The sequence below is a fragment of the Gouania willdenowi genome, chromosome 5, assembly GCF_900634775.1.
Source record: "Gouania willdenowi chromosome 5, fGouWil2.1, whole genome shotgun sequence".
NCBI classification, from domain to species: Eukaryota; Metazoa; Chordata; class Actinopteri; order Blenniiformes; family Gobiesocidae; genus Gouania; species Gouania willdenowi.
Genome location: NC_041048.1, coordinates 28,110,651 through 28,136,447, shown reverse-complemented (window position 1 = coordinate 28,136,447; position 25,797 = coordinate 28,110,651). Strand labels below are relative to the sequence as shown.

Here is a 25,797-nt window from a genome sequence, read left to right as displayed (position 1 = left end):
CCCTGAAATAGTTTTTTTTCTTATTTGGCTGAAACTCCAACTTACCCCAGAGGCTTCTCCAGTCGACTTGCTGGTGATCCAACAATCTCCCCAAGTGTGCAAAACATTTGACCCAAAAAATCCTAGAGGAAAGAAAAAAGGTAGAAAAGAGAAGAGGGAAGAGAATAATGTAGATGTAAATATGAGAAAGATAGCTCAGAATTGAACCTGGCCCTATTCCACTTTTCCTCCAACCACTAGAAATCATTACTATTAAATTTAGGTCAGGTTTTATATTTTTAAGCCAAAAGAAAATATTTAAAATGTATATCCTCTGATTAAAAAAAGGGGAAAAAAAGCAGAAATTCCAAAAAATAAAAATGTTTTTTTTTTTTTCTTTTGGGATGAAAGTTCTGCTCTATACTTCTGTGATCTTCTCAACACTAAGAACCTATTCATCTCCTGAGCTGAAGTGAAATGCCACTATAACAAAATGGATATGAACATGTGGTGAATATAGTGGAATGCTGTCGTTTCCAACTGATCTGCCCTCAGGCTGGAAAACATCATTTTAAACCAGTATAGGTTTCACATATAAACCACTGCAGCGTGCAGTCACTTTAATTTCATCCCTCCTTCCACCTGTCAGAAGGCTTGAACATCACAGCTTCTTACTGTTGCTACAAAGAGCCAACACTTTGATATTGCTTCTTATTATATTATAACAAAAAAAAATCTAACTACTTTTGGAAGGCACAAGTGGGAAAGGGTGTATATTTGAAGTAGCTTTAAGGTACTAAAAATCAATCGTCTGGAGACCAAACATCTTGGGGATTTACAATTCTAAAATAGCAATTGCAGAATAGTTTTATTTAGACATAAATAAATGAAAACATATTCAACCCTGGCCTTTTTAAACTTTTCCAACAAATTATTGCTTAAGCTTAAACTCAACAGGCTACCACCCCAATGAGTTCAGCCAGCTACTAAAAATGACTTCTAAAACCAGCAGTGTCTGACCTATTAAAGCTGCAGTATGTAAGTTTTTTTTGGTGTCATTTGGTCAAAAATCCATAATCATCTTTGAGCATATTATAATCCAAAGTTTTCTGAGTGCACAGTGAATCTCTGCTCCTTCTCCTGGCCCTGTAAATGAGCTTTAGAAATACAGGAGCGTGACACTGGACTTCATCCAATCAGAGATCTTTCTTCCAACAAAGCCATCCCATGAGCTGCTCGAGCTGCTCATCAAACGTCTATGCCAATCACAATCTGAGATTAGGGACAGTGTGATGGCAGATCTTCCAACTTTTGGCTCAGCAGTTACACGGCAAAGCAAGAGGAAAAATGAAGAGCGAGGTGGAGAACAACAGAATAAAGGCACAAATGTGTTTGGGAGGAACAGACTCCACAGAGGTCCCTCTGACCCGGTATGTGCAGCAGACTGCGGGTGATCCACTTTCAGTCCGTGCGCATTCTGCCCCACATACTGAGTCAGAGAGAGAGTGATAACAGACGAGATAAATAGCTTGTAAACCTAAGAAAAACAATATCTCTAAGGTGGAGAAAACAAACGCAATTAATTTGAAGTGTGGATGTGGAGTGTCTGTCTGTCTGCTCTAATCAGCTGGGATCGGGAAGCGGAGGAGCGGCTGTGAGCCTCTTACTGTCCTCACAGTAATGACTGATACGTGCTTTCATGTCTCTAAAACATCAGAATACTCTCCAAAAAGACCAGATAAAGTCCCGACATTTGCTACTAGTCTCTATGAAGAAAACAGTCGCAAAGAGTTCCATAGTTGTGCACGTGCATGCAAGCGTTCACAAGAAGACCGGTAAGTTTTGTTCAGGAGGGGAGGTGGAATCGTGGAGCGTCTCATGATTCTACATACTGCAGCTTTAAGTAAAAATGTGATTGTGTAGGGTTCTGCTAGAAACTCCACATTCCTCTGACACTGCTACAAACCATTGTTAGGCTAGATTATTATTAAGTTTTGTAATGTGCTTGATATTGCTATTTCCCAATATTTTATGTATTGAGCCCTATACTGGTACAGGGTAGTGTACCAGTGGGGTCACAATGTTTGCATACTCCATCAAACATGGAGTTGCATCTTCACGTGCATGTCACCAATGATGATGCCAGTTAAAGAATGACCCAAAATCAAATAGACAAGGAAGCTGCTGTTGATTCCAACAGGCAAAGCCAAATTGCAGGAATGCAAGTTGCTGCTTGCATTTGCTTATATAGCAAAATTTTGAAGCTTCAGTAATTGGATGGCATCAGGAAATAGGATGTTCAGGTAGAATAATTTCTTCCATCTTCATCCTAGTATAATTTGACTGGTGCCCAGATGCTTCCCTCTCCGTAAGTTTATTTCCCAACTTTGACTCCTTTCTATTCAACTCAGAGAAGGAGTGTGGTGATTTTACTACTAAAGAATTTACTTTAGAACCACCAAACAAGAGTGTTGGCCTGTGGCAGATTATCAAAGATGTAGCATGTTTTCCTCACATGGATGGAAAGATTTATCATATTGAATAAAGTGCCTCTAAAACTCGTGAAAATGTTTGACTTTGAAGATTCCTCCAAGCAATCTCTAAGTGATTCTTGTCAGGTAAGAGTAACTGCAAAATTACTATCAACAAATATATAATATTCCAAAGGCTAAAGATAAATGGCTCCATATTTGGCTTCTCCAACTCATTTGAAAAACAAATATGAAGTTTATGCAGCTGTTGTTATGTTTGATTCTACATCATTCAATGTACGTCTTGTCTTCAAACCTATTCTCTTGAAATGTATTAAGCTTGATGTTTTCCTTTTGTTAAAACAAAAAAAACTTGAACTTCTTCCTTGAAATACAAAGAAGATACTATTCCCTTTTTGTTAAAGAAACTACATTATTAGGTGAAAAAACTTCCAAGTTAAACATTTTTAAGTGAAACAATGTTTTTGCTACTTTTGACTCTGATCTCATGATAGAAACACACACACACACACACACACACACACACACACACACACACAAATAAATGCAATTTGTCAATTTCGACAATTTCTACATTGTGGCACAACAGTTGGAAACCATTGGTTCAATGCAGTGTTCCCCAAACTATGGGAAATTGTACAGCAATTGTCTTTAGGATTAAGTCAAATAAAATCAAAATGATTCAGTATTTCCAAATTGAAATACAACAGGAGAGCATGCTTAGTTAATTGTATTGGGTTTGAAGGGAGAAAGATCTGACTCAGAAGTCAAATAATGGTTTGTTTTTTTTCTTTAACAGTAACTCAGACAAGTATGAAAAGCTTGATTGTTTGGTTTTTTTTTAGCACAAAAAAGGTTTTGGGAACTACTGCTTTAGTGAAGTAGGGAGAGCAACTGATGAGTTAAGGAAGATGAAGTGTTGTCTTGTTGAATGACACACTATCATCAGTTAAAAGCGTGTTTCTAAGATGTCCCTGTTCAGGAGGCTAATGTGAGGTCATGAGTTTGTGACCAAAAAAAGCAAAAATTCAGGCTATGTATTTTGTTTCAGCAGTCTCTTCTAAAAGTCCTCATCTTTGCCCCTGGCAAACATGGTGCACTAAATAATTCATTGCCATGCTAGAGCGTGTTTCATTTCAGGAGGTTTTCTGCTCAGATATGTCTTCTGACTCCAGACAGCGTAACACTTGAGAACACAGACATCTAATCACACTCAAAGTGCGATAAAGACTGCTGAAAGACAATGACTAAACATTTTTCAGCTAATGTTGAGGCTATTTGGAGCACTTTGAGAGTGCAGCAGGAGTGAAGAGAGGCGCAGGCGGTTTTGGCTCGGATCTCAGCTGTGATTTTTCAGATCAGAGAAAGCATCCTTCCTTCTCAGAAAAGGATCATTAATGGGAGACAGCACCCATGCAGTGTCAGAACGGATAGAGACGGAAGGACCTACGTTGACTTCTGCAGGCTTCCAGAAAAGTTGAGCAGCAGCAACAAAAACAATAACAACAAAGCACATCAACCACTGAAACACAACACTTGGCAAATTCCTCCTACCCCTTTGGATGCTAGACATGGAAAACTGAGATGGAAAAGGGGAAAGAAACTCTGAGCATACAACACATGGGATCCAAGCAAGCATTGGTCAAAAGAAATCCCCACCAAATACAACAAACAAAATCATGCAAAATTCCTAATTATTTCAGAAAATGATTTTATATAATGCTCTGAATCATCAGTTTTCAAGTTTTAAATAAAACAATTACAAACCAGTAAACCAAAATGTGTATGAAAAAAAACGTATAAATGGAAACTATTGTTTGAAAGCATTGTGTATAACGGGCCCAACAACGTTTCTGAAACTGTGAGCTACTTCATTCACACTGTATAGTCTGAAGGGGTACCAGTTAGAAAAGCACTTATTAAATACCAAATGTTCACAGTGTCACTTTAATGAGAGGCTAGGATAGACTTTGCAACACTTTATTTCTCCAAATTAATGCCATTGTTTTATATTCATAGAAAATCATTTTCTTCCTATTTTACTAGCTACAAACAAGCAACTTTTAACAAAATGTCTATTTGTACGGTTGCCGTACAGACAACCCCCGGTGCCATTAGAAAGGTTACCAAAGTACTCGTACATAGCGTTTTAGGATTAGGGCTAGGTTTAAGGTTAGGGTTAAGTTTTGGGTTAGGGTTTAAGGTTAGGTTTAAGGTTAGGGTTTAGGGTTAGGGTTAGGGTATAACCCAATATTGCAACAATTTTTAGGGTTAGGCAACAGTACGGATAGCCACTGCCATTGTTTAACATGTAACATTTGGAAACTAAAACAATTATGTTATAGTGCGTTTAAAAAAAAGGTAATATATAAATATCATATAATATATAACATCCCACAACACATACACCAAATCTGCAACATTGTCACAATGTTTCAGTGAAAATAAACATGTAAAGATGATTAATTTGATACGAAAACATTACCACGTGCAGCAGTATTTAACTTTACTAAGTACTTACTACATCTCTCATCTGTATTTATCTTTGTGAGTTTGAATCCTGGAAAGTAAACCAAATTCAAAAATGAGCTCATTAGTGACTAGAGCTCCTGAGGGCCCCTGACATGGTCCATGCGGGCACTGTGTTAGTGACCCCTGGTGTACTACTTCTTATACTATGCTGTGATATGCCATTACAGCAAATGATACCAACAATATATACCATATAAAAAACAAAGACAGTTTAAAAAAACACAAATATATTATCTTTAACAAACACTCAAAAGTGTGGGTGTGTAATACATTTTGTTTATACGAGTGCACAATACTTGTGCTTGGCTAATAATAATTCAGTTTAAGTAACAAAAATGTGGAAAATCATGCAGCGAGCAACAACCAATCAGGCAGAAATTTATATAATTAAAATGCTATAACATTAAAAAGAGGAAGAGGCCAACAAATTGTGTAAAACACAATTGCACCATGTGCTGGTTGGTTGGTGGTGACAATAATTGTGGTCCTTTTCTCTTCAACATTTATATGTTAAGAAAGTGAAAAAAAAAAAGAAATAATTACTTACATGTTTTGACAGATCAGGGCTTTTGGAGTCGACATCATACCTGAAAGTAAACACATTGTAAACAGAATAAGCTATTCTGATTTTAAATCTACAAAGGAAGCTTTCATCGAAGTGTGAACATTTTGACTTTGAGTTTAAATTGAGCTTGGTGATATTCCAGACTCGGATGTGGAACATGTGCACGCAGCATTTATGTAACTTCTAGTGCTTTTTATTTGCTTTTATTGATTTTGGTTTCAATTATTTCCTCTGGATATCAGGTGAGAGTGGAAATACTCAGGAGAGATTTAACAGGAACCTTTCATCTCTTCTTCAGTGAGTCGGTTGGACAACCCTGTCTGATTTGCATGTCAATACACAGAAGATGAAGCAAACAGAGCATCCTCGATGCACGAAGATTAACATCTGAAGAAACAGTGCATTGTGGTATCATCATTAATGCATTGCCACTGAAGCCTGTTATGAGCTATGGCCTGTGCTTCACCCCATGTTAGACCTCATTTTTCCAGCTCTTTCATGACTTTATGCCGGGGTGGGGGGGGGGTTGGCCTTGCCTTTTTCTTAACTTTAGATATCCTGTTTTTTGCCATCCTTGAGACATGACTTAGCCTTCCCAGCCTGTGATTTTTACTCTAAAAAGTCCTTAAAACTCTTCTTTTTTAATAACAATCCTCATTTGTGATGTTGTTGGGCCAGTCGGTGATGCAGATTTGATCGAGGCAACTGTAATGAAGCTTTTAACTCTCAGCACAATACAAACAGACAGCCTTATTTTTCCCATTGTAAATTCTGATCTTAGTTTTGAGACTATATTGCTTCGATATTTAGTGGTTTCAGATCCAACTGAAAGTAACTCAGGTTCACCAAAGTAAAACAAGAGACGTGCTAGAAAATTAAAAAAAAATGTGTGATACTCAACCCGCAAGTACATGACTAATTTATAATACAGTAAGTTACTCTTAGCCAATATCTTCATTCCTATTCATATTTCATTCCATTTTGTACCTTAACCAATGGCGTGCCTCTGGCAAGGTTTTAGGTGGCGCCCCGGACCATAAATGATTTTTGAAGGAAGACTGAGGTGCAATTTCAAGTGCACAGGGTGCTTTTAGAGGCACTCGAAACACACCCAAAGTTCTCCTAAATAGCAGTTGTGTATTCTGTTTGTAACATATGATGCTTGTTTCTTTTATTGCTTCATTTTTTTATATTGACTTTGCTTGTTTCTTAGTTTTGTAATTGTGTGCTATGTTATTTGTATTTTATTAAGAACAAAAAAATCCATGGAAACAGTGTACTCAGTGATTTTATGAATCATTTCAGGTCATACGTTCAAACACCCTCTCCTAATCACTGTTTCCTGCCAGGGCACAAGACCTTGCGGTGCCATGAAATAAGATTTCAGGTCATGTCTCACTGCAAGAGCAGCCAATAGCCACTGTAGGTAAACAAAGGGTAATTAATATTCAAAAATATTAATAATTAATTTTAATAAGTTAGTTGCCAGAAGTGCCATCTAAAATTGAGTTTTTAAGTGTCCTAGATCACTTTATTTTAATTAATTGTAACAGTTCCCTGTTTTTGTAGTGGAGGTTTAATAAAAGTTTAAATGTCAATAAAAACACAGCGTTTACAGTATGTACATGTTTATTTTACAGGCTATTAACAAAAGTACACAGATGATGATAAATTAGGCAGTTTCACAATTATTCACAGTTATTTTGACTCATTGGTATCACACAAAATATACATTTTAAACAAGGATGTATAGTATATACACATTCTGAGTGTTTTAGATGTTGGTGTGAATTTGGGATTTATAGGGGTTTTCTAACGCTCTGAGGAGGAGGAGGAGGAGGAGGAGGAGGAGGAAGAAAATGGAAAGTTAAAGTAATGAAATTAGTAAAACTTTACCAAAATTAGATTATGGACTATGGATCTAGAATTTTTGATTGAGAGAATTTGTTAAGTTATAAACCACCTTTCTGCCAGAATTGTGTGTGCGTGCAGTTTTACCCTCCTTCGAAATGGCACTTTCACGACAGCACCTTCTGCGTAACCAGCAGTATGTGGGGAAAAGGCTTTTCCTGGCGCTTTTCAGAGGTCGTTTTCCACTCATTCACTGTACGGGCCCGAGGTGATACTGTCGGCCAGGATGGGTTCTGGTTCTCCTTCTCACACGGCACTACTCCTGGGCGTCGATGGGTAGTTTAACCAACAAGTTCTCAAATCAAAGATGCTCGAGTACGTTTAAAGGTTACTCATTGAAAGCTATAAAAATTGATTGGCTCCAAAAAGGGAAAAAGCTGCTTGGCTAATTTAAAAATAGAGATGAAACTTAAAGTTAGTCATTTTGCAACCACTTCCTGACAGGAGAGAAGTTCAAATAATTTCTCAAAAAATCTGCATAACTAAGCTGAAAAACTTCTGACTGTTTAAGTCAGAGGCAAAGAAGAGGACTGGATGAGACTGAGCTGAGGTGAGAGAGAGAGATATTTAGATAAGAGGGAGCAAGGCCTTTTATAAACATGACAAGCTGTGATTTGATTAGGTAAACACACATTTGACGTGTAGATCTGATTGGGTAGCAGAAGTAAGTGGGAGTCTTAACTTTCCTGTAAAGACAAGATGGTGGGGCTATCCCCACATGTGCTTTTTAAACAAAGAATCATAAAACTAGATAGGGTGTTACCGTGTTAGGTCTAAAATGGAGGATGTGTGTGTGTGTGTGTGTGTTACAGAATTAGTTTTCTTAAATCTCTTAAATAAAACTTCTTTAAACATGAAAACATTATTATATGAGTCACATTGGGCTAGGTCACCCTTCAAAGTAATTATCCCAATGTTTACTCTTAATCTATCTAAAGTGATATATAAACTTTACCCAAAAGACAAAAGCAGACACACTTGATCAATAATCATGGAGTATGAATACTTATAAACATTTCCCTTGAAAGATGATTACATTAGTGATTAAACATGTCAGATGGAGGCACACGATGAGTCTCTTTCCTGCAGAGAAAAATGGTTGAAGTCTGGGTCCCATTTCTGGAATTAGTTTAAATCACAGTTCTGCCTTTAAAGCATCAAATGGTGTTTTAAGTTGTATTGTTTATTTTCATTTCTTCCTTTCCAATCTTCATGTTGGAGAAGATTTCTGAGGTGTAAAATGTCTTCCAGTTGCATTCCCTGTGTCCCCGTGAAATGCGTCTGTTCTTTGGGGAAGATGATGCTGTCAGCACGGGTTCTGCAGGTCAGGGTGAAGAAGGGCTGAGATTTGAAGAAATTTTCCTTGGTCCTTTTTCCGGTGTCTGTTTTTGAATAATAAAAGTGTGATCAAATTCCAAATGTGCGACAGTGTTTTTACTGCTTTTTGGACATCGACCAGGGTCTCCTACAACCACAAACATAGCAATACCTGCTCCCTCCTACATGCTTGATTTGCTGCCGCCATCGTTGTTGTTTGTTTACTTCCTTACGCGGGCTTTTCTTCTTTAGTACATAGCCGTACTGCTACTACTTCCAGTAGAATTTTCTGTACCACCCCCTGTCTTGGCTGTAGGTATTGCAATGATGAATGTGCCGAGTATAAACACCAATGCGCTCCTGTGGAGTGCACGTGTGGTCCGCAAACAGAGCCAGGTCAAAGTATAATGAGCCCTTTAGGATTTGCCTATGCTGTCTATACCACAGGCTGCTCTGCCAATATTGCATAATTGAAAGGCTCAGGCACACTACAGTAGATTACAGTGACAAGCGCACACACATTCACAGGTTATTGGAACCACTGTTGGAGAAAACAGGATGACAAAACCCTGCATGCTAAGGGAGTCCATTTGTTTATGAAGTATCCAGAGGACAGAGCATCGGAGAGGGATAATTATAAACCTAAAACTCTCTTCATGTGAGGAAATGATTCAAACCTCTGCTCCAAAATTTCTTTCAACGAAAAATTATATTTAATTACTGTTAAATCTTATTATACCGTATTATTACCAAGGTGTATGTCTTTAATCTGAAGAGAATATTTACTTATTTAGATGTTGTAGACCTATTATCTACTCTGTGATGAGCCTCATAAAAAGAAGTGTACATATTTTTTTAGCACAAAACAGTAGAAAAGAGAAAATACAATAAAAGACTCACAAGTCAAAGCGAAGATTCTGCTTCTCCTCAAAAAAGTAGTCCAAGATGTACTTTCTAACAAAGTCAGGGTTTAGGGTGTTGTCTATGACCTCCGTTCTGCCAAACTGTAAAAGGAGTACGACAAGGTAAGGTCAATAGATAAATCATTAGAGAAAAAACAACACAAGAAAACAGTAAAACTTTCAAGATCATTCATAGTTTGCATATTTTTTTCAAGCCATCTCCAAGCGCACATAAAATAAATATAGATATGGTTAAAAAAAAAAAAAGCTTAATGAACCAAGACCACACATCCTAATCTCTTAATTGTAATTTTTACAGCAGGATAACTCTTTCCTCTGAGTCCTCTGAGAAGACTAACTCATTTTTCGACTGCGGTTGCTAGGAGACAGTGTGATGGAGTTCTCCTGTGAATATCACGCTTGTGCTATGATGTAGTGACCAACTGGTGGCATGTAGGTGGCAGCAGCGCACCTTCGAATGAGAGATTAGCCATGATTAACACCATCGATGGGGAGGGAGTAGGGACCAACTGGCACTGAGAGAAGACGGTGAAGCTCTCAGCAGTTGACAGCAGCGCACACTCGGCCAGAACATGTGGGGAACTGAGTGGACTATTGAGAGTGTTGCGATCGTGAGACAAAACGATCAACAAACCCAAACAACTGGGTCGACTCTGCATGTCCGGGCGGAGGAGGAAGTGGCGTGTGTGGGAACGGAGGGGGGAGAGACTTGGAGGATGGCCAAAAAACAGTAAGAAATCCATTCAATTTTGACCCAGATAACAAAATAATAATTTAGCCATCAAAAGCTCAGTCTCAGAGTTGTTTTTGTTGTTTTATAGGAGGAAACTAATGTTGAGGTGTCCCTAAAGCAACAAAAAAAATTAGCTCCAAAGTCACTGACTGGATTTTTCAGAAAAAGGCTTTTTTCTCAACTTTTTGTCAGAAACTGGCAATGGGTGTGAAATTTGCCTCTATTCAACTGCTGATTATGGAAGAACAAAACAAGCGAGAAACCACATTTCTAATAAAAGTGGAGACTTTCAGGATCTGGTTTCAAATTTCAGATTGTCATAATACAAAATATTCTGTGGGTCTTTAAAATCAGTCAAAATGCTCTAAAATGGCTGTCAGTGAGGGGGTAGCCTTTCTGAAAATGGCTGTCAGTGAATGAATTAATGTATAAAACAGGGCACATCTGAGAACTGACATGCAAACATGGTGAAAAAATAAAAATGAAAAAAAAGGGGGGAGGAGTAAGAAGATGGAGTAGAAGTTTGGACTGAAAGGAAGAGGAAAGTATAGCGAACATTAGAGGATGAGAATAGGAGAAGGGCCAAGATTAGTTAGGATTATTTTTCCCAAAGTGCAAAATGAAAGAAATGTGTCAAAGAAATGCTGGCACCAACCCAATGATAGCACACTGTACAAAAAGCTGATCAAGTGCTTTGCTACTTCATTAACAATTTATATCGCCCTTGATTTGTATTCCAGCAGATATTATATCTTATTGAACAATAGAAATATTAATTATTGAAGTAAAATGTATCTATTATCTCTAAGAACAGTAAAGCTCTCTTTGCAAACTTTGGAGATAGACATTTACAGCATCTTTAAAGCTCACTGAGGGGCGGATTCACTAAGAACTGAAATAAAAGGTGGCATATCAGTTTCAGTTGCTTCCCTAAATCCTTTAAAATAAATATGTGAAGCCGCAGAATTGGAGGTGTTAGTAGAGGAAACTAATACAAAAATGAAATGTGAAATGTGCATGGATGAGACTGTGAGTGACGGATGGCGTGTGGCTGATCGCGTGCATGTGTGTATGACAGTGACTTCTCTCTCACACACACACCTGGAGCCTTTTTTTCATTTCCGCTGTGTTTTCTGTCCACATTTACTGCAGCAATGATCTCTGTGTGTGTGTTTGCACCTGCTTTTCAGTTGTGCTATTTTCTGGTACTAAAACTATCACCACAAACAGTTCCAAAATTCATGAATCACATTGCTCCCCCTGCATACATTTTTTTGCACTTCCTCCTCCCATATTTTTGCTCCTCCTGGGAGATCCACATACTATGCATATTTATTAGGGGGAAACGCGCTAAATGGATTAAGGGCGAATTGGGAAGCGCAGCGGTAGCGCACACTCCTGATTCCCTGGGCTTTGTACTTATTAGCGCGTGGAGTGACATTTGCACACATTTTAATACCCCTGAACCTTTAGTAAAGCCGCCCCTTAATAGTTAAAAATACCTTCAGTGAGAGAGAACAGTAGCCGGAAATGACACTGAGGGCGTGCACTCAATCTGTGCACATCCAGACCGTCTATGGGACTCTGAGGTGTTGATGAGGCTGTGAGCACACGTTAGTGAGGAGGCGGGCGATGGCAAAGATGAAGTCTATAATGTGATTTCCCCGCTGAGCAGAGAAAACAATACCATGCTGCAGAGTTCATTAGATACTGCTGGACTGCTAGAGCTGGCTAATGAGATTCTGGCATGAAGTCCCTGAACTGCCCCTTTGACACATACACACACATCATGTAGCACACACATATGTGCATGTAGCAAAACCATCTCTTCAGCCAACAGAGTGCAGACCTGCAGTGTCTGAAATGGATCAGTGCACATGGCCAAGAGATTAGTTCCACCAAGTGAGACTTTTAAAAGTTGTGAGTATGTCTTGTTATTTTTGTTTTCTTTGTTTCCAAGGAGTCATTATCCTTCTCTCTGGGGTACACAAAAACCCTCAAATGGGACCCAGTCTGTGAATGTCTTGTAGCTGTGTGGCCTTTGTGGGTTTTTCATCCTGTTTGTGGCTTATTTAGCAGATGGTAACACAATGCTGGTCTAATGAGCCTGGGAGAGCATTAACATCAGCCTCGTGCTTTAGATTGAGGCTCTTTTTTGGTCTCTTAAAGCCATTTAGTGTTTTTAAAAAAGCACTCACTCTAAATCTGCAAGCTCATGCACCAACACACAAAATCATCAATAAAGGTACAGTATGTGGTTGTGGATTAACTGACTGATCCGATAAGACAGCCAAGACTAAACAAAGCCAGTGAGCATGATGTAAATGAAGAATGGCTTCTTCCTAGAGCTAAAGTCCTGCAACCAGTAAACACTTTGATCTCACGTGAGCTTTGAATTTTGTAGTTTTGCCACTGTATTTTATTATTTTATACATTTCAGCCATCCAAGTTAGTAACAGATATTTGGTCAATTGGTCTAGACTGCATTAATGTGTGTGTGTGAAAGAGAATCAGGGTACCACTAAGGGAATCTGGTTACTTGAGTTTAGAATTTGAAAATAACTTCTGTAATGATTTATTGTTCTAATTATACAGCTGTCAGTATTTAGCAAAACAAGACCCTAATATGTCGTGAATTGTTTAATATGTAAGGTGTGCCGTAGCTCATTATGTTGAAAAACACTGATCTAGAGCAAACAACATTGTTCAGTATTCTCACCAATAATCAGTCAACACAAAAAGGAGATTATTTCATTTATTGCATCGTTAAATCAATCAATCAATCAATCTTTTATTTGTATAGCGCCAAATCATAACCAATGGTATCTCAAGGCACTTTACAGTAGAGCAGTCTTAAGGACGGACTCTTCATTTTATGGATACACACATATGCATATATACGTATATACACATACATATGTATCCCACACCCAACATGAATTCATCATGGCGGCAAGGAAAACCTTCTGTTAAGCAGCAGGAACCTTGTGTGGATCCCAGTCCTATGATGAACAGCCATCCACGTTATGCTGTGTTGGGTGTGTGCAGAGGAAAGGGTGGAGACAGAGTTGTTGAGACTCTGTAACTCCACACTGAGGATCCCACGGACCTGCAAGACAAAAGCCAGAAGGAGTACAGGAGCAAACACACAAGGGAAGAAGCAGACATAGAGGGAGTGTTAGAGAGAGGAATGGGACCCTCTCCGGTCCCTCTCTAACCTAAATGACCTCTCTCTTAACGCCCTCTCCAACCTCTCTCCAACCGAGCATGCCAGACCCCCCCACCGGCAGTCTATGCCTATTGCATCTTAACTATGAGCTATGAGCTGGTTCCTAACTAAAAGCTTTATCAAAGAGGAATGTTTTGAGCCTAACCTTAAAGGTAGAGAGGGTGTCTGCCCCCCGAACCGTGGTTGGTAGATGGTTCCAGAGAAGTGGGGCCTGATAACTGAAAGCTCTTCCTCCTATACTACTTTTAGAGACAAATGGAACAACGAGTAGGCCAGCATTTTGAGAGCGTAGTGTTCTGGGGGGATTGTATGGCACTACAAGCTCCTTGAGATAGGCTGGTGCCTGTCCATTTAGGGCTTTATAAGTGAGAAGAAGAATCTTGAATTCTATTCTATATTTTATGAGAAGCCGATGCAGAGAGGCTAATACAGGAGTAATGTGATCTCTTCTCCTAGTTTTAGTCAGTACACGTGCTGCAAAATTTTGAACCAGCTGAAGTGTCTTAAGCGACTTGCTCGGGCAGCCTGCTAAAAGAGAATTACAATAATCCAGTCGAGAGGTAACAAAAGCTTTTCGGCGTCGCCCTGAGACAGGATAGATCTGATTTTAGCAATGTTACGGAGATGAAAGAAGGCAGTTCTTGAAGTTTGTTTTATGTGAGAGTTGAAGGATAAATCCTGATCAAATAGAACCCCAAGGTTTCTAACAGTTGTGCTTCGTGCCAGAGTAATGCCATCTAGGGCAGTTAGGCTAGCATAGGTTTCTCTAAGGTGTCGTGGGCCCAGTACAATGACCTCAGTCTTGTCTGAGTTGAGAAGAAGAAAATTTTGGTCCATCCAGGCCCTAATGTCCTTTAGACAGGCCTCAAGTTTAGATAGCTGATTTGTCTCACCTGGCTTCATTGATACATACAGTTGGGTATCATCAGCATAGCAGTGAAAGTTGACAGAGTATTTTCTCATAACATTACCAAGGGGGATCATATAGATACAGAAGAGGATTGGACCTAGCACAGAGCCCTGAGGAACCCCATAGCTTACTTTAGTGTACACAGAAGACTTATTATTCACGTGTACAAACTGGTACCTATCAGATAGGTAGGACTTAAACCAGTTTAGGGCAGTCCCTGTGATTCCAATTAATTTCTCTAATCTCTCTAGTAGAATATAGTGATCTATAGTGTCAAAAGCTGCACTAAGATCTAATAAAACCAGCACTGAGAGTCGTCCTTCATCTGAAGCCCAGAGTAGATCATTAGTTACTTTAACTAAAGCAGTCTCTGTGCTGTCTTGAGCTCTAAAACCTGACTGGAAGTCCTCGAACAGGTTGTTGTTTTAAAGGAAGTCACAGAGCTGAGCCGCCACAACTTTCTCAAGAATCTTTGAAATAAAAGGAAGATTAGATATAGGCCTGTAGTTTGCTAAAGTGCTGGAATCAAGAGTAGGTTTTTTGAGAAGGGGTTTGATTACAGCTACTTTAAAGGACTGTGGCACGTAGCCTATTGATAGGGATATATTAATTGTCTCCAACAAAGATGGGCAGACCAGGGGAACAACTTCTTTAAACAGCTTAGTTGGGATCGGATCTGAAAGGCAGGTCGATGGTTTGGAGGATGAAATAATAGAGTTAAGTTCCTGAAGTCCTATATGTGTGAAACAGTTTAGGTTAGGCCTATTTACATTTAATGGTACAGCAGGCCCAGGTGAAGGCAGGGAGTGGCTAATTTCATCTCTAATCTTATGAATTTTATCGTTAAAAAATGTCATAAAGTCATCACAGCTGAGGGCTAGAGGAATCATGGGCTCAATAGAGCTCTGACTTTGTGTTAGCCTGGCTACAGTGCTGAAAAGGTACCTCGGATTATTTTTATTTTCTTCAATTAGTGAGGAGTAGTATGTAGATCGAGTATGTCGTAAGGCTGTCATGTATTTACAATGGCTTTCTTGCCAAAGTATTCGTGACTCCTCTGTTTTATTGGAGCGCCACATTCTCTCTAATTTACGGGTTGTTTGTTTGAGTGTGTGAGTTTAAGAGCTAAACCACGGAGCTTTCCTCTGACGTTTAATAGTTTTTTCCCTCAATGGGGCAATTGAGTCCAAGGTGGATTTTAGTAGACTAGCAGAGCTATCGACAAGCAGATCCAGTTGAGAGGGGTTATAATTAATATCATAGTTATTTATTGGATGGTACACTGAGTTTAAGGCAGCAGGAATGGCCTCTTTAAATTTAGCCACAGCACTATTGGACAGATTTCTACTCGTAACTATTTTATTGCACAGTGCGAGATCCTCTAGGATAATGTTAAAAGATATTAAAAAGTGATCTGATAGGAGAGGATTTTCAGGGTAGACTTTTAGTTCATTAATATCAAGGCCATATGTTAGAATAAGATCAAGAGTATGATTTAAACGATGAGTAGCTTCATTAATAGTTTGAAAAAAGCCAACTGAGTCTATTAGGGACATAAAGGCTGAGCTCAGGCTATCACTATCTTTGTCAACATGGATATTAAAATCTCCTACTATCAGTATTTTATCAGAACTGAGGACTAAGTTTGATATAAACTCAGAGAATTCTGATAGAAATTCAGAATAAGGGCCTGGAGGACGGTAAATTATCGCAAATAAGACTGGCTGGCAGGTTTTTGATTCGATATGAGATAAATTTAGAACCAGGCTTTCAAAGGAAGTGTAATTGGCCTTTGGTTTAGGATAGATTAGGAGAGAGGAATGATAAATAGCTGCTACACCACCTCCACGGCCTATGTCTCGTGGCATATGAGTATTTAAATGACTGGGAGGAGTGGCTTCATTTAAACTAACATATTCGTCTTGATACAGCCATGTTTCAGTTAAACAGAATAAATCAAAGTTATTTTCTGAGATAAGGTCATTTACTAGTAGAGATTTGGATCTCAGTGATCTAATATTTAATAGAGGACATCTAATGATTTTATGTTTTGGTGTTTCTAGATTTGAGATTTTAATTTTTTTCAGATTTTTATAATTGATAGCTCTTTTATTTGATTTTATGTTAAAATCATTGTGAAATTTGGGTCGGGGGACAGACACCGTCTCCATAAAATAATATTCATCACCATCACAACAGTTGTCATGGCGATGAACACAGCTATCATAATAGCAATAGGCAGTTTTTTTAATAGCATAGTGCCATTAAGTAATGCTAATTGATAGTGATATGGTATCTGAATGTGGTAAGTACTTGAGGTTCTTGTGGGATGGCGCTTCATTTTCCACAAAGAACAGAAATGTTATACAAAAGATAATTAAATAACTTTCACATAAAAAATGTTGCAGAAGTACACAGTACAGTGATTAATGAAACAATCACAATCATATTATCGTCTGACAAATATTCTTGGCCGATTTTAGCCATAAAATCGAATATTAATCTACATCGGTATTGGTTTTTCCACCTTCAAGATACAAAAAAAAACTGATACGTGCTCTTGTTGCGTCAAGCATATTTTAATGAAGCACAAAAGTTGATCATGGATGTTTAAAGTCTGCTCCGCCCAAATCAGAATATGTGTATTGCTCCCGGGTAGAGTCAGAACTGCGCCCACTAGAGTCAAATCCCACAATTGAGGTGCAAAAAAAGGCTCATTTCATGGAAAATGTAGCTCCAGCAAACGCGCTTTATTCCTCCAAGTCCGAATATGTGGTTTGTTTTCGGCTAGGAGCCGAATTGCGCCCACTGAAGTTTGGTGTGCTTCACCAGCAGGGTTGGGTTTATGCTAATGATGGCTGAGGGGAAAGGCATGGAAAGCTGCTGCTTGGTAGAGCCTGAAGCATGAGATGAACTCTCATGAGACTTTGCGCGAGATTTAGAAAATGTCCACCGAAACAGCGTAGTGTGGAAAACTTCAATCTTTCATGGATTTTAACAATTATTTTGGTGCTAAAGGGGTACGGAATGTTAAAAGAGTAGAAGGCGGGCAGAAAGACAGTAGTTGACGATTCCACCTGCCGCCTACGTTTCGACATCACTGCTACTAAAGTTGAACAACTAGTATTATTTTGAACTGAGGATGTTTTGTGGTGAATACATTTGCTGGGGCATCACATTAAATGTAGCATTAACCTATTTCCATGGATATATATATATATAAAGCTCATGTTGTTAGCCCTATACACCACTCACACCTACCATTATAATTAGGAAAGTGATACTTCTTAGTACTTTACTTCTCTGAAGATGAGCTCAGACAGAAATACTTATGTTAATCATCTTTGTAGATTGAAATAACAGCTTAGCTGGCTAAGACTCAATACCAAGGCATTCTCCACACACGTGTGTATACTAGAGATGTGTCCATACGTATAGTTATTTTCTCACCTACATAACAGAGCAGGACTATCTGCTGTACATCAGCTACATTTGAATAAAAGCCCACATACCATCTGCTCAGAATAGGTAAACATGGGTGCAACAGATGAGGGTCATCTGCCTGTATGAATGAATGCAGTCATATCTGTCTCTGTATCTATCTATAGAATAACAATGAAAGCTGGGTTTGGAGATTTTAGAGACAGCTGGAGAAGTTAGAATTTATAGTACAAAGCAAGAAAACATTGTTATACATGTTGTGTCTGATAACAATTTTAACCTTATACCAGAGGCACCGATTTATTATGTTTTTGCTAGTGGGTGCTCACTAAAGGTGTGCGGAAAATTGCGGATCGATCTAAAAATATTGATAGTATCAACAACCAACGTTGGAATGAGTACTGAATGAGCGACCTGTCTGTCTGTGTCTCTTTGTATCTGTACCATCGTTGTTATAAGACATCACACAATTCATTTTATTTATTTTTTTACTTTGTCTGCACAGGCTGTCAAAGGTCAACACTACAAGAAGTGCAATCTTTTTTAGACAGCAACGCATGTTTTGTTGTTGCAATTAAATAAATGAATTTATTTTATTGCATAATTGTGACCATCACCAGCCCTCCCTAAGGAAGGGAAAGAAACACTTTATTAAAGGGAGAATATAAAAGGAGAGAGCAGTGTTACACCTGGGTGAGGGGGTGGGGGGGAGGTGAAGGGGGAAGGGAGCAGGGAGGAGCGATTCAAGGTAGAAAAATAGGAGGGTGGGGAAGAGTTGATTATTGTAAAGTGAGAGTGAGATGTGAAGTTGTAGGTGTGAGGCTTAGGTATAAAGGTGGTGGCTGTGGACAGAGGGAAGGAGTGAGTGGTAATACCTAAAACAGGTATTTGGGATCAACGTGTCTAAAGTTAAGCCCAGTACGAGTTTTATCCCACAGCCCAAGGCATGCCAGTGCATCGTAGACCAATGTATGTGCAAGAAACCGCCACTGCAAACCCAAGCGCTGCCCCGGACCTGATGATGCAGCCAGGCTAACAGAAAGAGCGGGGGCCAGGGAGCCCAGACAACCCCCCAAGGGCCAAGCAGCCCTCCAGATGCCCCCAAGACACCAAGCCGAGAGGCAGCCTCTGCCCCCCACAAACACACCCGAGAAAGCACCAAGGAGCCGAGGACCCAGCGCACCACGCCACCATTAACAAACACTATATATTATTGCTGTCCTCGGTAAAATAGTTTTTCTTCTTTCTTATAATTACTAATGATATGTCTCAAAAAGCTTTTTTTTACTTTTTTTTGTGATTTTTTTTCCTTATTTTATTTATGAAAGTGATGATAAGTTGTGTCACTTTACATATATATTTAGTATATATTAAAAAAAGAATCCCCTCTTTTGCACCTACACACATACCTATACATATACGCCCACACATGCTACATTCACCTTCTTACTCGTACTCATTCCTGCATACACTCGGTCAGATGTGCACAGCAACCACTGCCCCGCAATGTTAATAAAAAACGAAATAAAACAAGCAAACATAAGAAAAACAAAAACCACTAACCATAACAAAAATCACAGACCACAATATTGTTAGGATTAAAATTACAAAAAATGCACCAGACCCAAATTTTCCACAACTCTCTTACAACCTCAACTTGCAAAGTTAACACTGGTTCATGCTGGAAACAACACAATATTTTCACACTCATAACTATATTGGGACAAGTACGTAAGTACGGGGCCCCAGACCTGTTCTCAGTGGCCCAAAGCCTAATTCCTCAAATGCATATTTTCCAGATATATGATGGATATAAGTTCATAAAGCCAATTCTGGAAAGAAGGTATAACACATCCTTTCCAGTTTTTCGGAATTAGTTTTTTGCAATAATAGTCCCCAATAAAACAACAGTTTGAATATCTGTTGGAATGTCCATAAGATTCAGTGTCTGGGTTGATTGTCCTTTCATATACTTTGGAAAAAAAGAAAATACATTCAACCAAAATGTTTGTATCAAAGGGCAGCCCCAGAGTAGATGCAGCTTGAGTGCCTTCATTGTTCTTACATTTGTCACATATAGGAGACACTGACTGATAGAATTTATGGAACTTAACTTTAGAGTAGTGGAATCGATGAATCACCTTAAACTGAATCAATCTGTGTGAACTATTGATTGAGCAAGTATTAATACGGGTGAGAGCAGTGCTCCAGATGTTATTGGGCAAGGCACTTCCAATTTCTTTTTCCCATGCCTCTTTACAATTATTTAATGCCGTACCTTCAAATGAGAAGAGCTTGACACACTTACTGATTAGCTTTTTACAAGTTATTGGTCAGCTCAACACATCAAATAGAGCAATGCTGTCACCCATGCTTTCAAAGTTGTTCATATTACTCCTGGCAAAATTCCTTATTTGGAGATAACGAAAAAAAAATGTGAGTGAGGCAAATCATATGCCAATAATAATTCGTTGAATGTGGGAAATTTGCCGTCAATGTACAGATCTTTCATATGTTTAATTCCTTTATTATGCCAAAGTATATACATTTTATCCTGTAAGGCTGGAACAAATTTGGAATTATGGCATATTGAGGTATGAATTGAAATCTCAGGAATTTTTAAATATTGTTTGATTTTAATTGAAATGTTTAATGAATTTTGGACCACTAAACTACGACTTATTAAGTGTGATTTTGGAGCTACACCTGTAAATAATAAAGAAGCCAGCAATGTATGGGGATTCAGTAAAGATCCCTGTTCAAGCTGCAGCCACAGAGGAGCAGTACAAAGTAATTCATTCTCAGGAGAGCTCTGCTGCCAGTCGAGCAGCACTCTGATATTAGCAGCCCAATGTGGAATACTGGAAGACCCAAACCACCTTCGTGAGTTGATCTATACAGATGTTGCTTGGAAATTCTATGTTTTTTGTAACCCCATATAAAATCTAAAATTATACCTTGTAGCTTCTTGAAAAAATCACTGACAATCAATATTGGTAGGTTTTGGAATAGATACAACAATTTAGGTAGGGCTATCATCTTAATAGCGTTAACTCTTCCATTGAGAGCGGCAGAGTCCTCCAGTATTCTATCTTGCATTTTAACTTCTTCACACACTCCACAAAATTTAGTTTGAATAATGACTTCATATCTTTGGATATTTTCAAACCTAAATATGTAATGAAATCCTGTGCAATCCTAAGTGGACAGTTGGACAAGACTCTGTCTTCACCAAGAAACATTGATATTGAAGCAAGAGATCCCTCCAAATTTGGTTATAAACTGCAAAAGACATGAAATTCCTTCTTTGGGGGTGATCAGCATATCATCAGCTTATAACAATGCAAGACACTCACTTGAACCCATTTGTATACCATGTAGAGAGAGGTGATTTTTTTTATCCCTATTACAACAGGTTCAATAGCTAAATTAAATAATAATGAGGACAGACAATCCCCTTGTCGTACTCCACGGTGCAAATCAAATGGTGCTGAATAAATGTTATTTGTTAAGACAGAAGATTTCGGAGCTGCATAGATAGTCTTGACCCAATTTATAAAATATGGACCAAAGCCAAATCTAGACAGCACTTCAAACAAATATGGCCATTCGATGGAGTCAAAGGCTTTTTGTACATCAAGTGTTAAAGCAGAACTAAGTAACTTATGCTTAGCGCTCCCCCTAAAGGTCCCTTTTGGTTATGTCACTATTGTAAACACTCCACACCACCGAGGCAGCAGCTCCTCCCTCCCACTTCAGTGAGACAGGCAGCGTGAGGCTTCCCAAAAAGTGGTTATTCTTGAATAAACCTACATTCTGAGTGAACTCATGACCATTTATCCTGAGCAAAACCGGTGTCAACAGTTCATGAAATGCTCGATAAAATTCCACCCCGAATCCATCTGGGCCTGCACTTTTGCCTGCTGGAAATAATTTAATGATTTTAACCAGTTCATCGACACTAAACTGCGTGTCCAAAATCTTGATATCCTTTTCCTTTATGTGAGGCAGAGGAAGTGTCCTTTTTGCTTGCTTTGCAGCTTGAGGCGTACAATTCTGAAAAAAATTCTCAAAAAACATAGTTGATTTTTTGCAAATCAGTTACCAACTCTCCAGATTAATTATATATTTTATGAATAGCTTTTTTAGATTGCTCATCCTTTAATTGTCTGGAGAGAAGTTTCTGAGGTTTATCACTGAATTCAAAGCTGTTACTCTTGTCTTGAGTAACAGCTTTTGAACTTCCCCTTCAAGGAGTAAATTATTATCACATTTTATTGTAAAATATTGTAATCTGATTGTTGTAGTCCTATTTTATGTTTATTTTCTAAATACGTAATTTGTTCATGAATTTCTTTCATCTTCAGTTGTTGTTCCTTTCTCCTTGCACTTTCAAAGGAAATAATGACTCCTCTCACTGTTGCTTTAAGTGCTTCCCAGAGAATAGAATCCAAAGTCTCTCCATTGTCATTGATTTGCAAAAAATGGTTGATGTGTTGAGTGATCCATCCATCCATCCATTTTCAAACCCACTTGCTCCTTTCTCACAGGGTCGCGGGGTTCTGCCGGTGCCAAGCTCCGGCTCTCATTGGGCGCTGGGCGGGGGTACACCCAGACAGGGCGCCAGTCCATCGCAGGGCGTGTTGAGTCATTTATTCTTTAAAACCTGTTACTGACAGAAGTACAGGGTTGAATCTCCATTTAAAGGGTGGTTTATGATAAGAAACCTCAAACTGCAAAGTAACAGAACTATGGTCCGAAATTAGGATATTGTGATACTGTATTTTTAAAATATTGGAGAATTCGGAGCATATATATTTAACAATATGACTGGAAATCAAGATCTGTACCTGTTCGTTGTGGTGGACATTCAGCTTAGCAGGGAAACGCAGCATCTTCTTTACAGCTGTGAATTCTCTGCGCTGCGCCATAACCTCGGCCCAATAATCCAGGAAGACGTAGATCCGCTTGGATTTTGTAGGTAAGATGTTTTTCACGGCTGAGCCGTAGTAGTCACTCCTTTTCTTGAAAAAATGGATCCTGGCGATGATGCTTCATGGCTTCTTACCCTGTGAAGGTTTTGGCACAGGAATACAGTGCGCACGATCCACAACCACAGGCTTCGTGAAGTTGTCCCCTCCAAAGATCTGCAGAATGAGTCCAGTGACAAAGTCCGTGGGTCTGCCTTTCTCCTCGTTCTCATCTATACCTACTATTTTGATGTTGTCTCGCCTCCCGCGTCCTTCCAAATCGACCATCTTGTCCAAAACCTTTTTATTGGCCTTCTCTCAGAGCACCGCTTCTCTGCTTTGGTCAGCCTTTCACTTTGTTCTCGTTGAGTGACCAAAAAAGTCTCAAACTTGTTCTCCAAGAGGTCAAAGTGCTCATTAATTGATTCGAGTAATCCGTCGAAAATCTTTTCCCACAGCAGCTCATCGTCAGCATTCGGCATTGCACAAGCACCTGCGTATGATGGTCCCCGGAATTTCAGCTCAGTCTGTCATATCAAGTCTCCACAGAGAGAGCACAAGTTCACAAATGTATATTCTTAAGTCCAAAGTCCAAAAACTTACATTAGGCCGCTAGTTTCTCAAACTTTCGATAAGTTTGAGAAACTTTTTTAGAGCCACGCCCCATTTAAAAAACTTTTTAAACAGGTTCATGTTGGTGCTTTGTTTTATTTCATCCTTAAGGTTATAATTTAATCTTTGCTATTGCTATACTCATCCTTTTCAGTGTTCTTCTGCCATATTGCATCTTGAAATGTAATTTTCCTCTTAAATCATAATCCCCTTCTCTCTCTAAAAACGTTTCCTGGAACCCTTGTGGAAGTGTACCAATGGTTCCTTTATATATAATTTAGACAGTTTTGAGTTGGATGAGATTTGGGAGTTTTAAATCTGATGTTTTTCAAAATAATCAATTTGTGCGTTCTCTGTATCCTGCGTTATGTATTAGTCTGATGGCTCTTTTCTGCATTATGATTCTGAATAACGGCTAGATGTTAGTTCTGTACGTATTTCCCCAAACTTCTAGACAGTAACTCAAATCAGGGATTTCTCAATCCGATATTGATATTGGATATCAGTCCGATATCAGCCAGAAAACGAACATTTTATTGGACTGCATCTAAAATCTCCATCCATCCATCCATCCTTTTTCATACCCGCTTATTCCCGTTTAACAGGGTCGCGGGGGTCTGCCGGTGCCAATCTCCGGCTCTCATAGGGCGCTGGGCGGGGGTACACCCTGGACAGGGCGCCAGTCCATCACAGGGCAACACAGACACAGACAACCATTCACTCTCTCATTCACTCCTATGGGCAATTTAGAGACTCCAATCAACCTTTTAGTCATGGAGGAAACCCACACAGCACGGGGAGAACATGCAAACTCCACACAGAAAGGACCCAAGTCCACCCCAGGGCTTGAACCCAGGACCTTCTTGCTGTGGGGTGGACGTGCTAACCACAAACCACCGTGCGCCTCTAGAATCTCCAATATATATTATATTAATTCAATCATAGAATACTGTAGAAATTGTGTTGAAGGTTAAAATGTATGTAACCAATTGGTTAATGATAAATGGGTCAGTTTTTCTCATACCTACTGTTGCTGACTATTGTTCTCTGCTTGATCAAGCCTTTTCTAACATTCCACAGTACAAAATAAGTAATAAAAGTAGGGATGATTCATGCTGATATCGCATCGGATTGATATCAGTATCAACTGATACTAGTGTTGTGGTGGTCAAGACGGGTCTTGGTCTCGAGACCAAATTTTAAAGGTCTTGGTCTCGTCTCGGACTCAAGACCGTTCGAGACCAGCACTAATTCCTGCTATTTTTAAACTTTTTTATAATGTGATAATAACACGGAGAAGAACGGGATAAAACAATCCTTTATTCATTATTTAATCCACCCCGTATAATGACCACAACCTTCCTTAATGTGAATGAGTGACGTGTGTGACACACTCATACGTGTGTGACACACTCATACGTGTGTGACTACGGTGTCAGTTTGGACCGCAGAGCGCAAGGGAGATATGAACTAATCACCGGTAAAAATCCCAATAAAACTCCAGAAAAAAATCACCATGAATTAATATTATCTCCCTGGTAAAGACAGTAGCTCTAATAACTGGTAAAATGATAAACTGATGATATTACAGCCTGTGAAGGCTGGATAGGGGACGCACTTACTCTGCTTCTGGGTCCTAGTGCCAGCCGAGCGGTGAAGCCTGTTCCGTTTACCATGTGTACCGAGGTCCGTGTGTGTTTAATAAGTCCGTGTGTGTCCGTGTGAAAGTCTGCATGTTTATGCATCTGTCCATCCACTCTTTTCATTATACTGTATCTATGTCTTTTAAGGCTTTATTACATGATGTCGGTTGTAGTCCGGGCCGCCGCCATCTTGGATTATGTCGTCACCAGCGCGTCATCACCGCAGAGTGGCACTAACACAGAATGAGCCAAATAACTGTAAAGAGGTCTGATATTAGTCTATTTTCTTTTTAAAGTAGTGTTTTTTTTGTGGCTTCAGACTCCAATTACATTGATGTATATAATATGTTCCCCACAATATAAACAGGTTCACAATATAATTATTTTTTATAGTTTCTGTTTCCACTGTATCCAGAATAATAATAATTCTCAACAAGAACTATTGATTAATTTGTCACATGACTTTTCCAGGGTTTGAGTTTGTTTTATTTAGTTTCACATCTACCTGTAGATCTATGTTTTTTACATTGATGACAACTT

The 25,797-nt window shown here is 39.0% G+C and overlaps 1 protein-coding gene across 2 annotated transcripts in view; it reads right to left on the bottom strand.

Annotated features, from left to right (window-relative positions):
- Positions 1-25,797, bottom strand: part of cpne5b (copine Vb) — a 188,776-nt gene that overhangs the window by 129,416 nt on the left and 33,563 nt on the right. For both annotated transcript variants that reach the window (XM_028446641.1, XM_028446642.1), the window contains exons 5-7: positions 9,697-9,800; positions 5,551-5,590; positions 46-122 (exon numbers count right to left, since the gene is read on the bottom strand). In XM_028446641.1, coding sequence (XP_028302442.1) covers positions 46-122; positions 5,551-5,590; positions 9,697-9,800 — 221 coding nt within the window. The remainder of the gene's footprint in view (positions 1-45; positions 123-5,550; positions 5,591-9,696; positions 9,801-25,797) is intronic.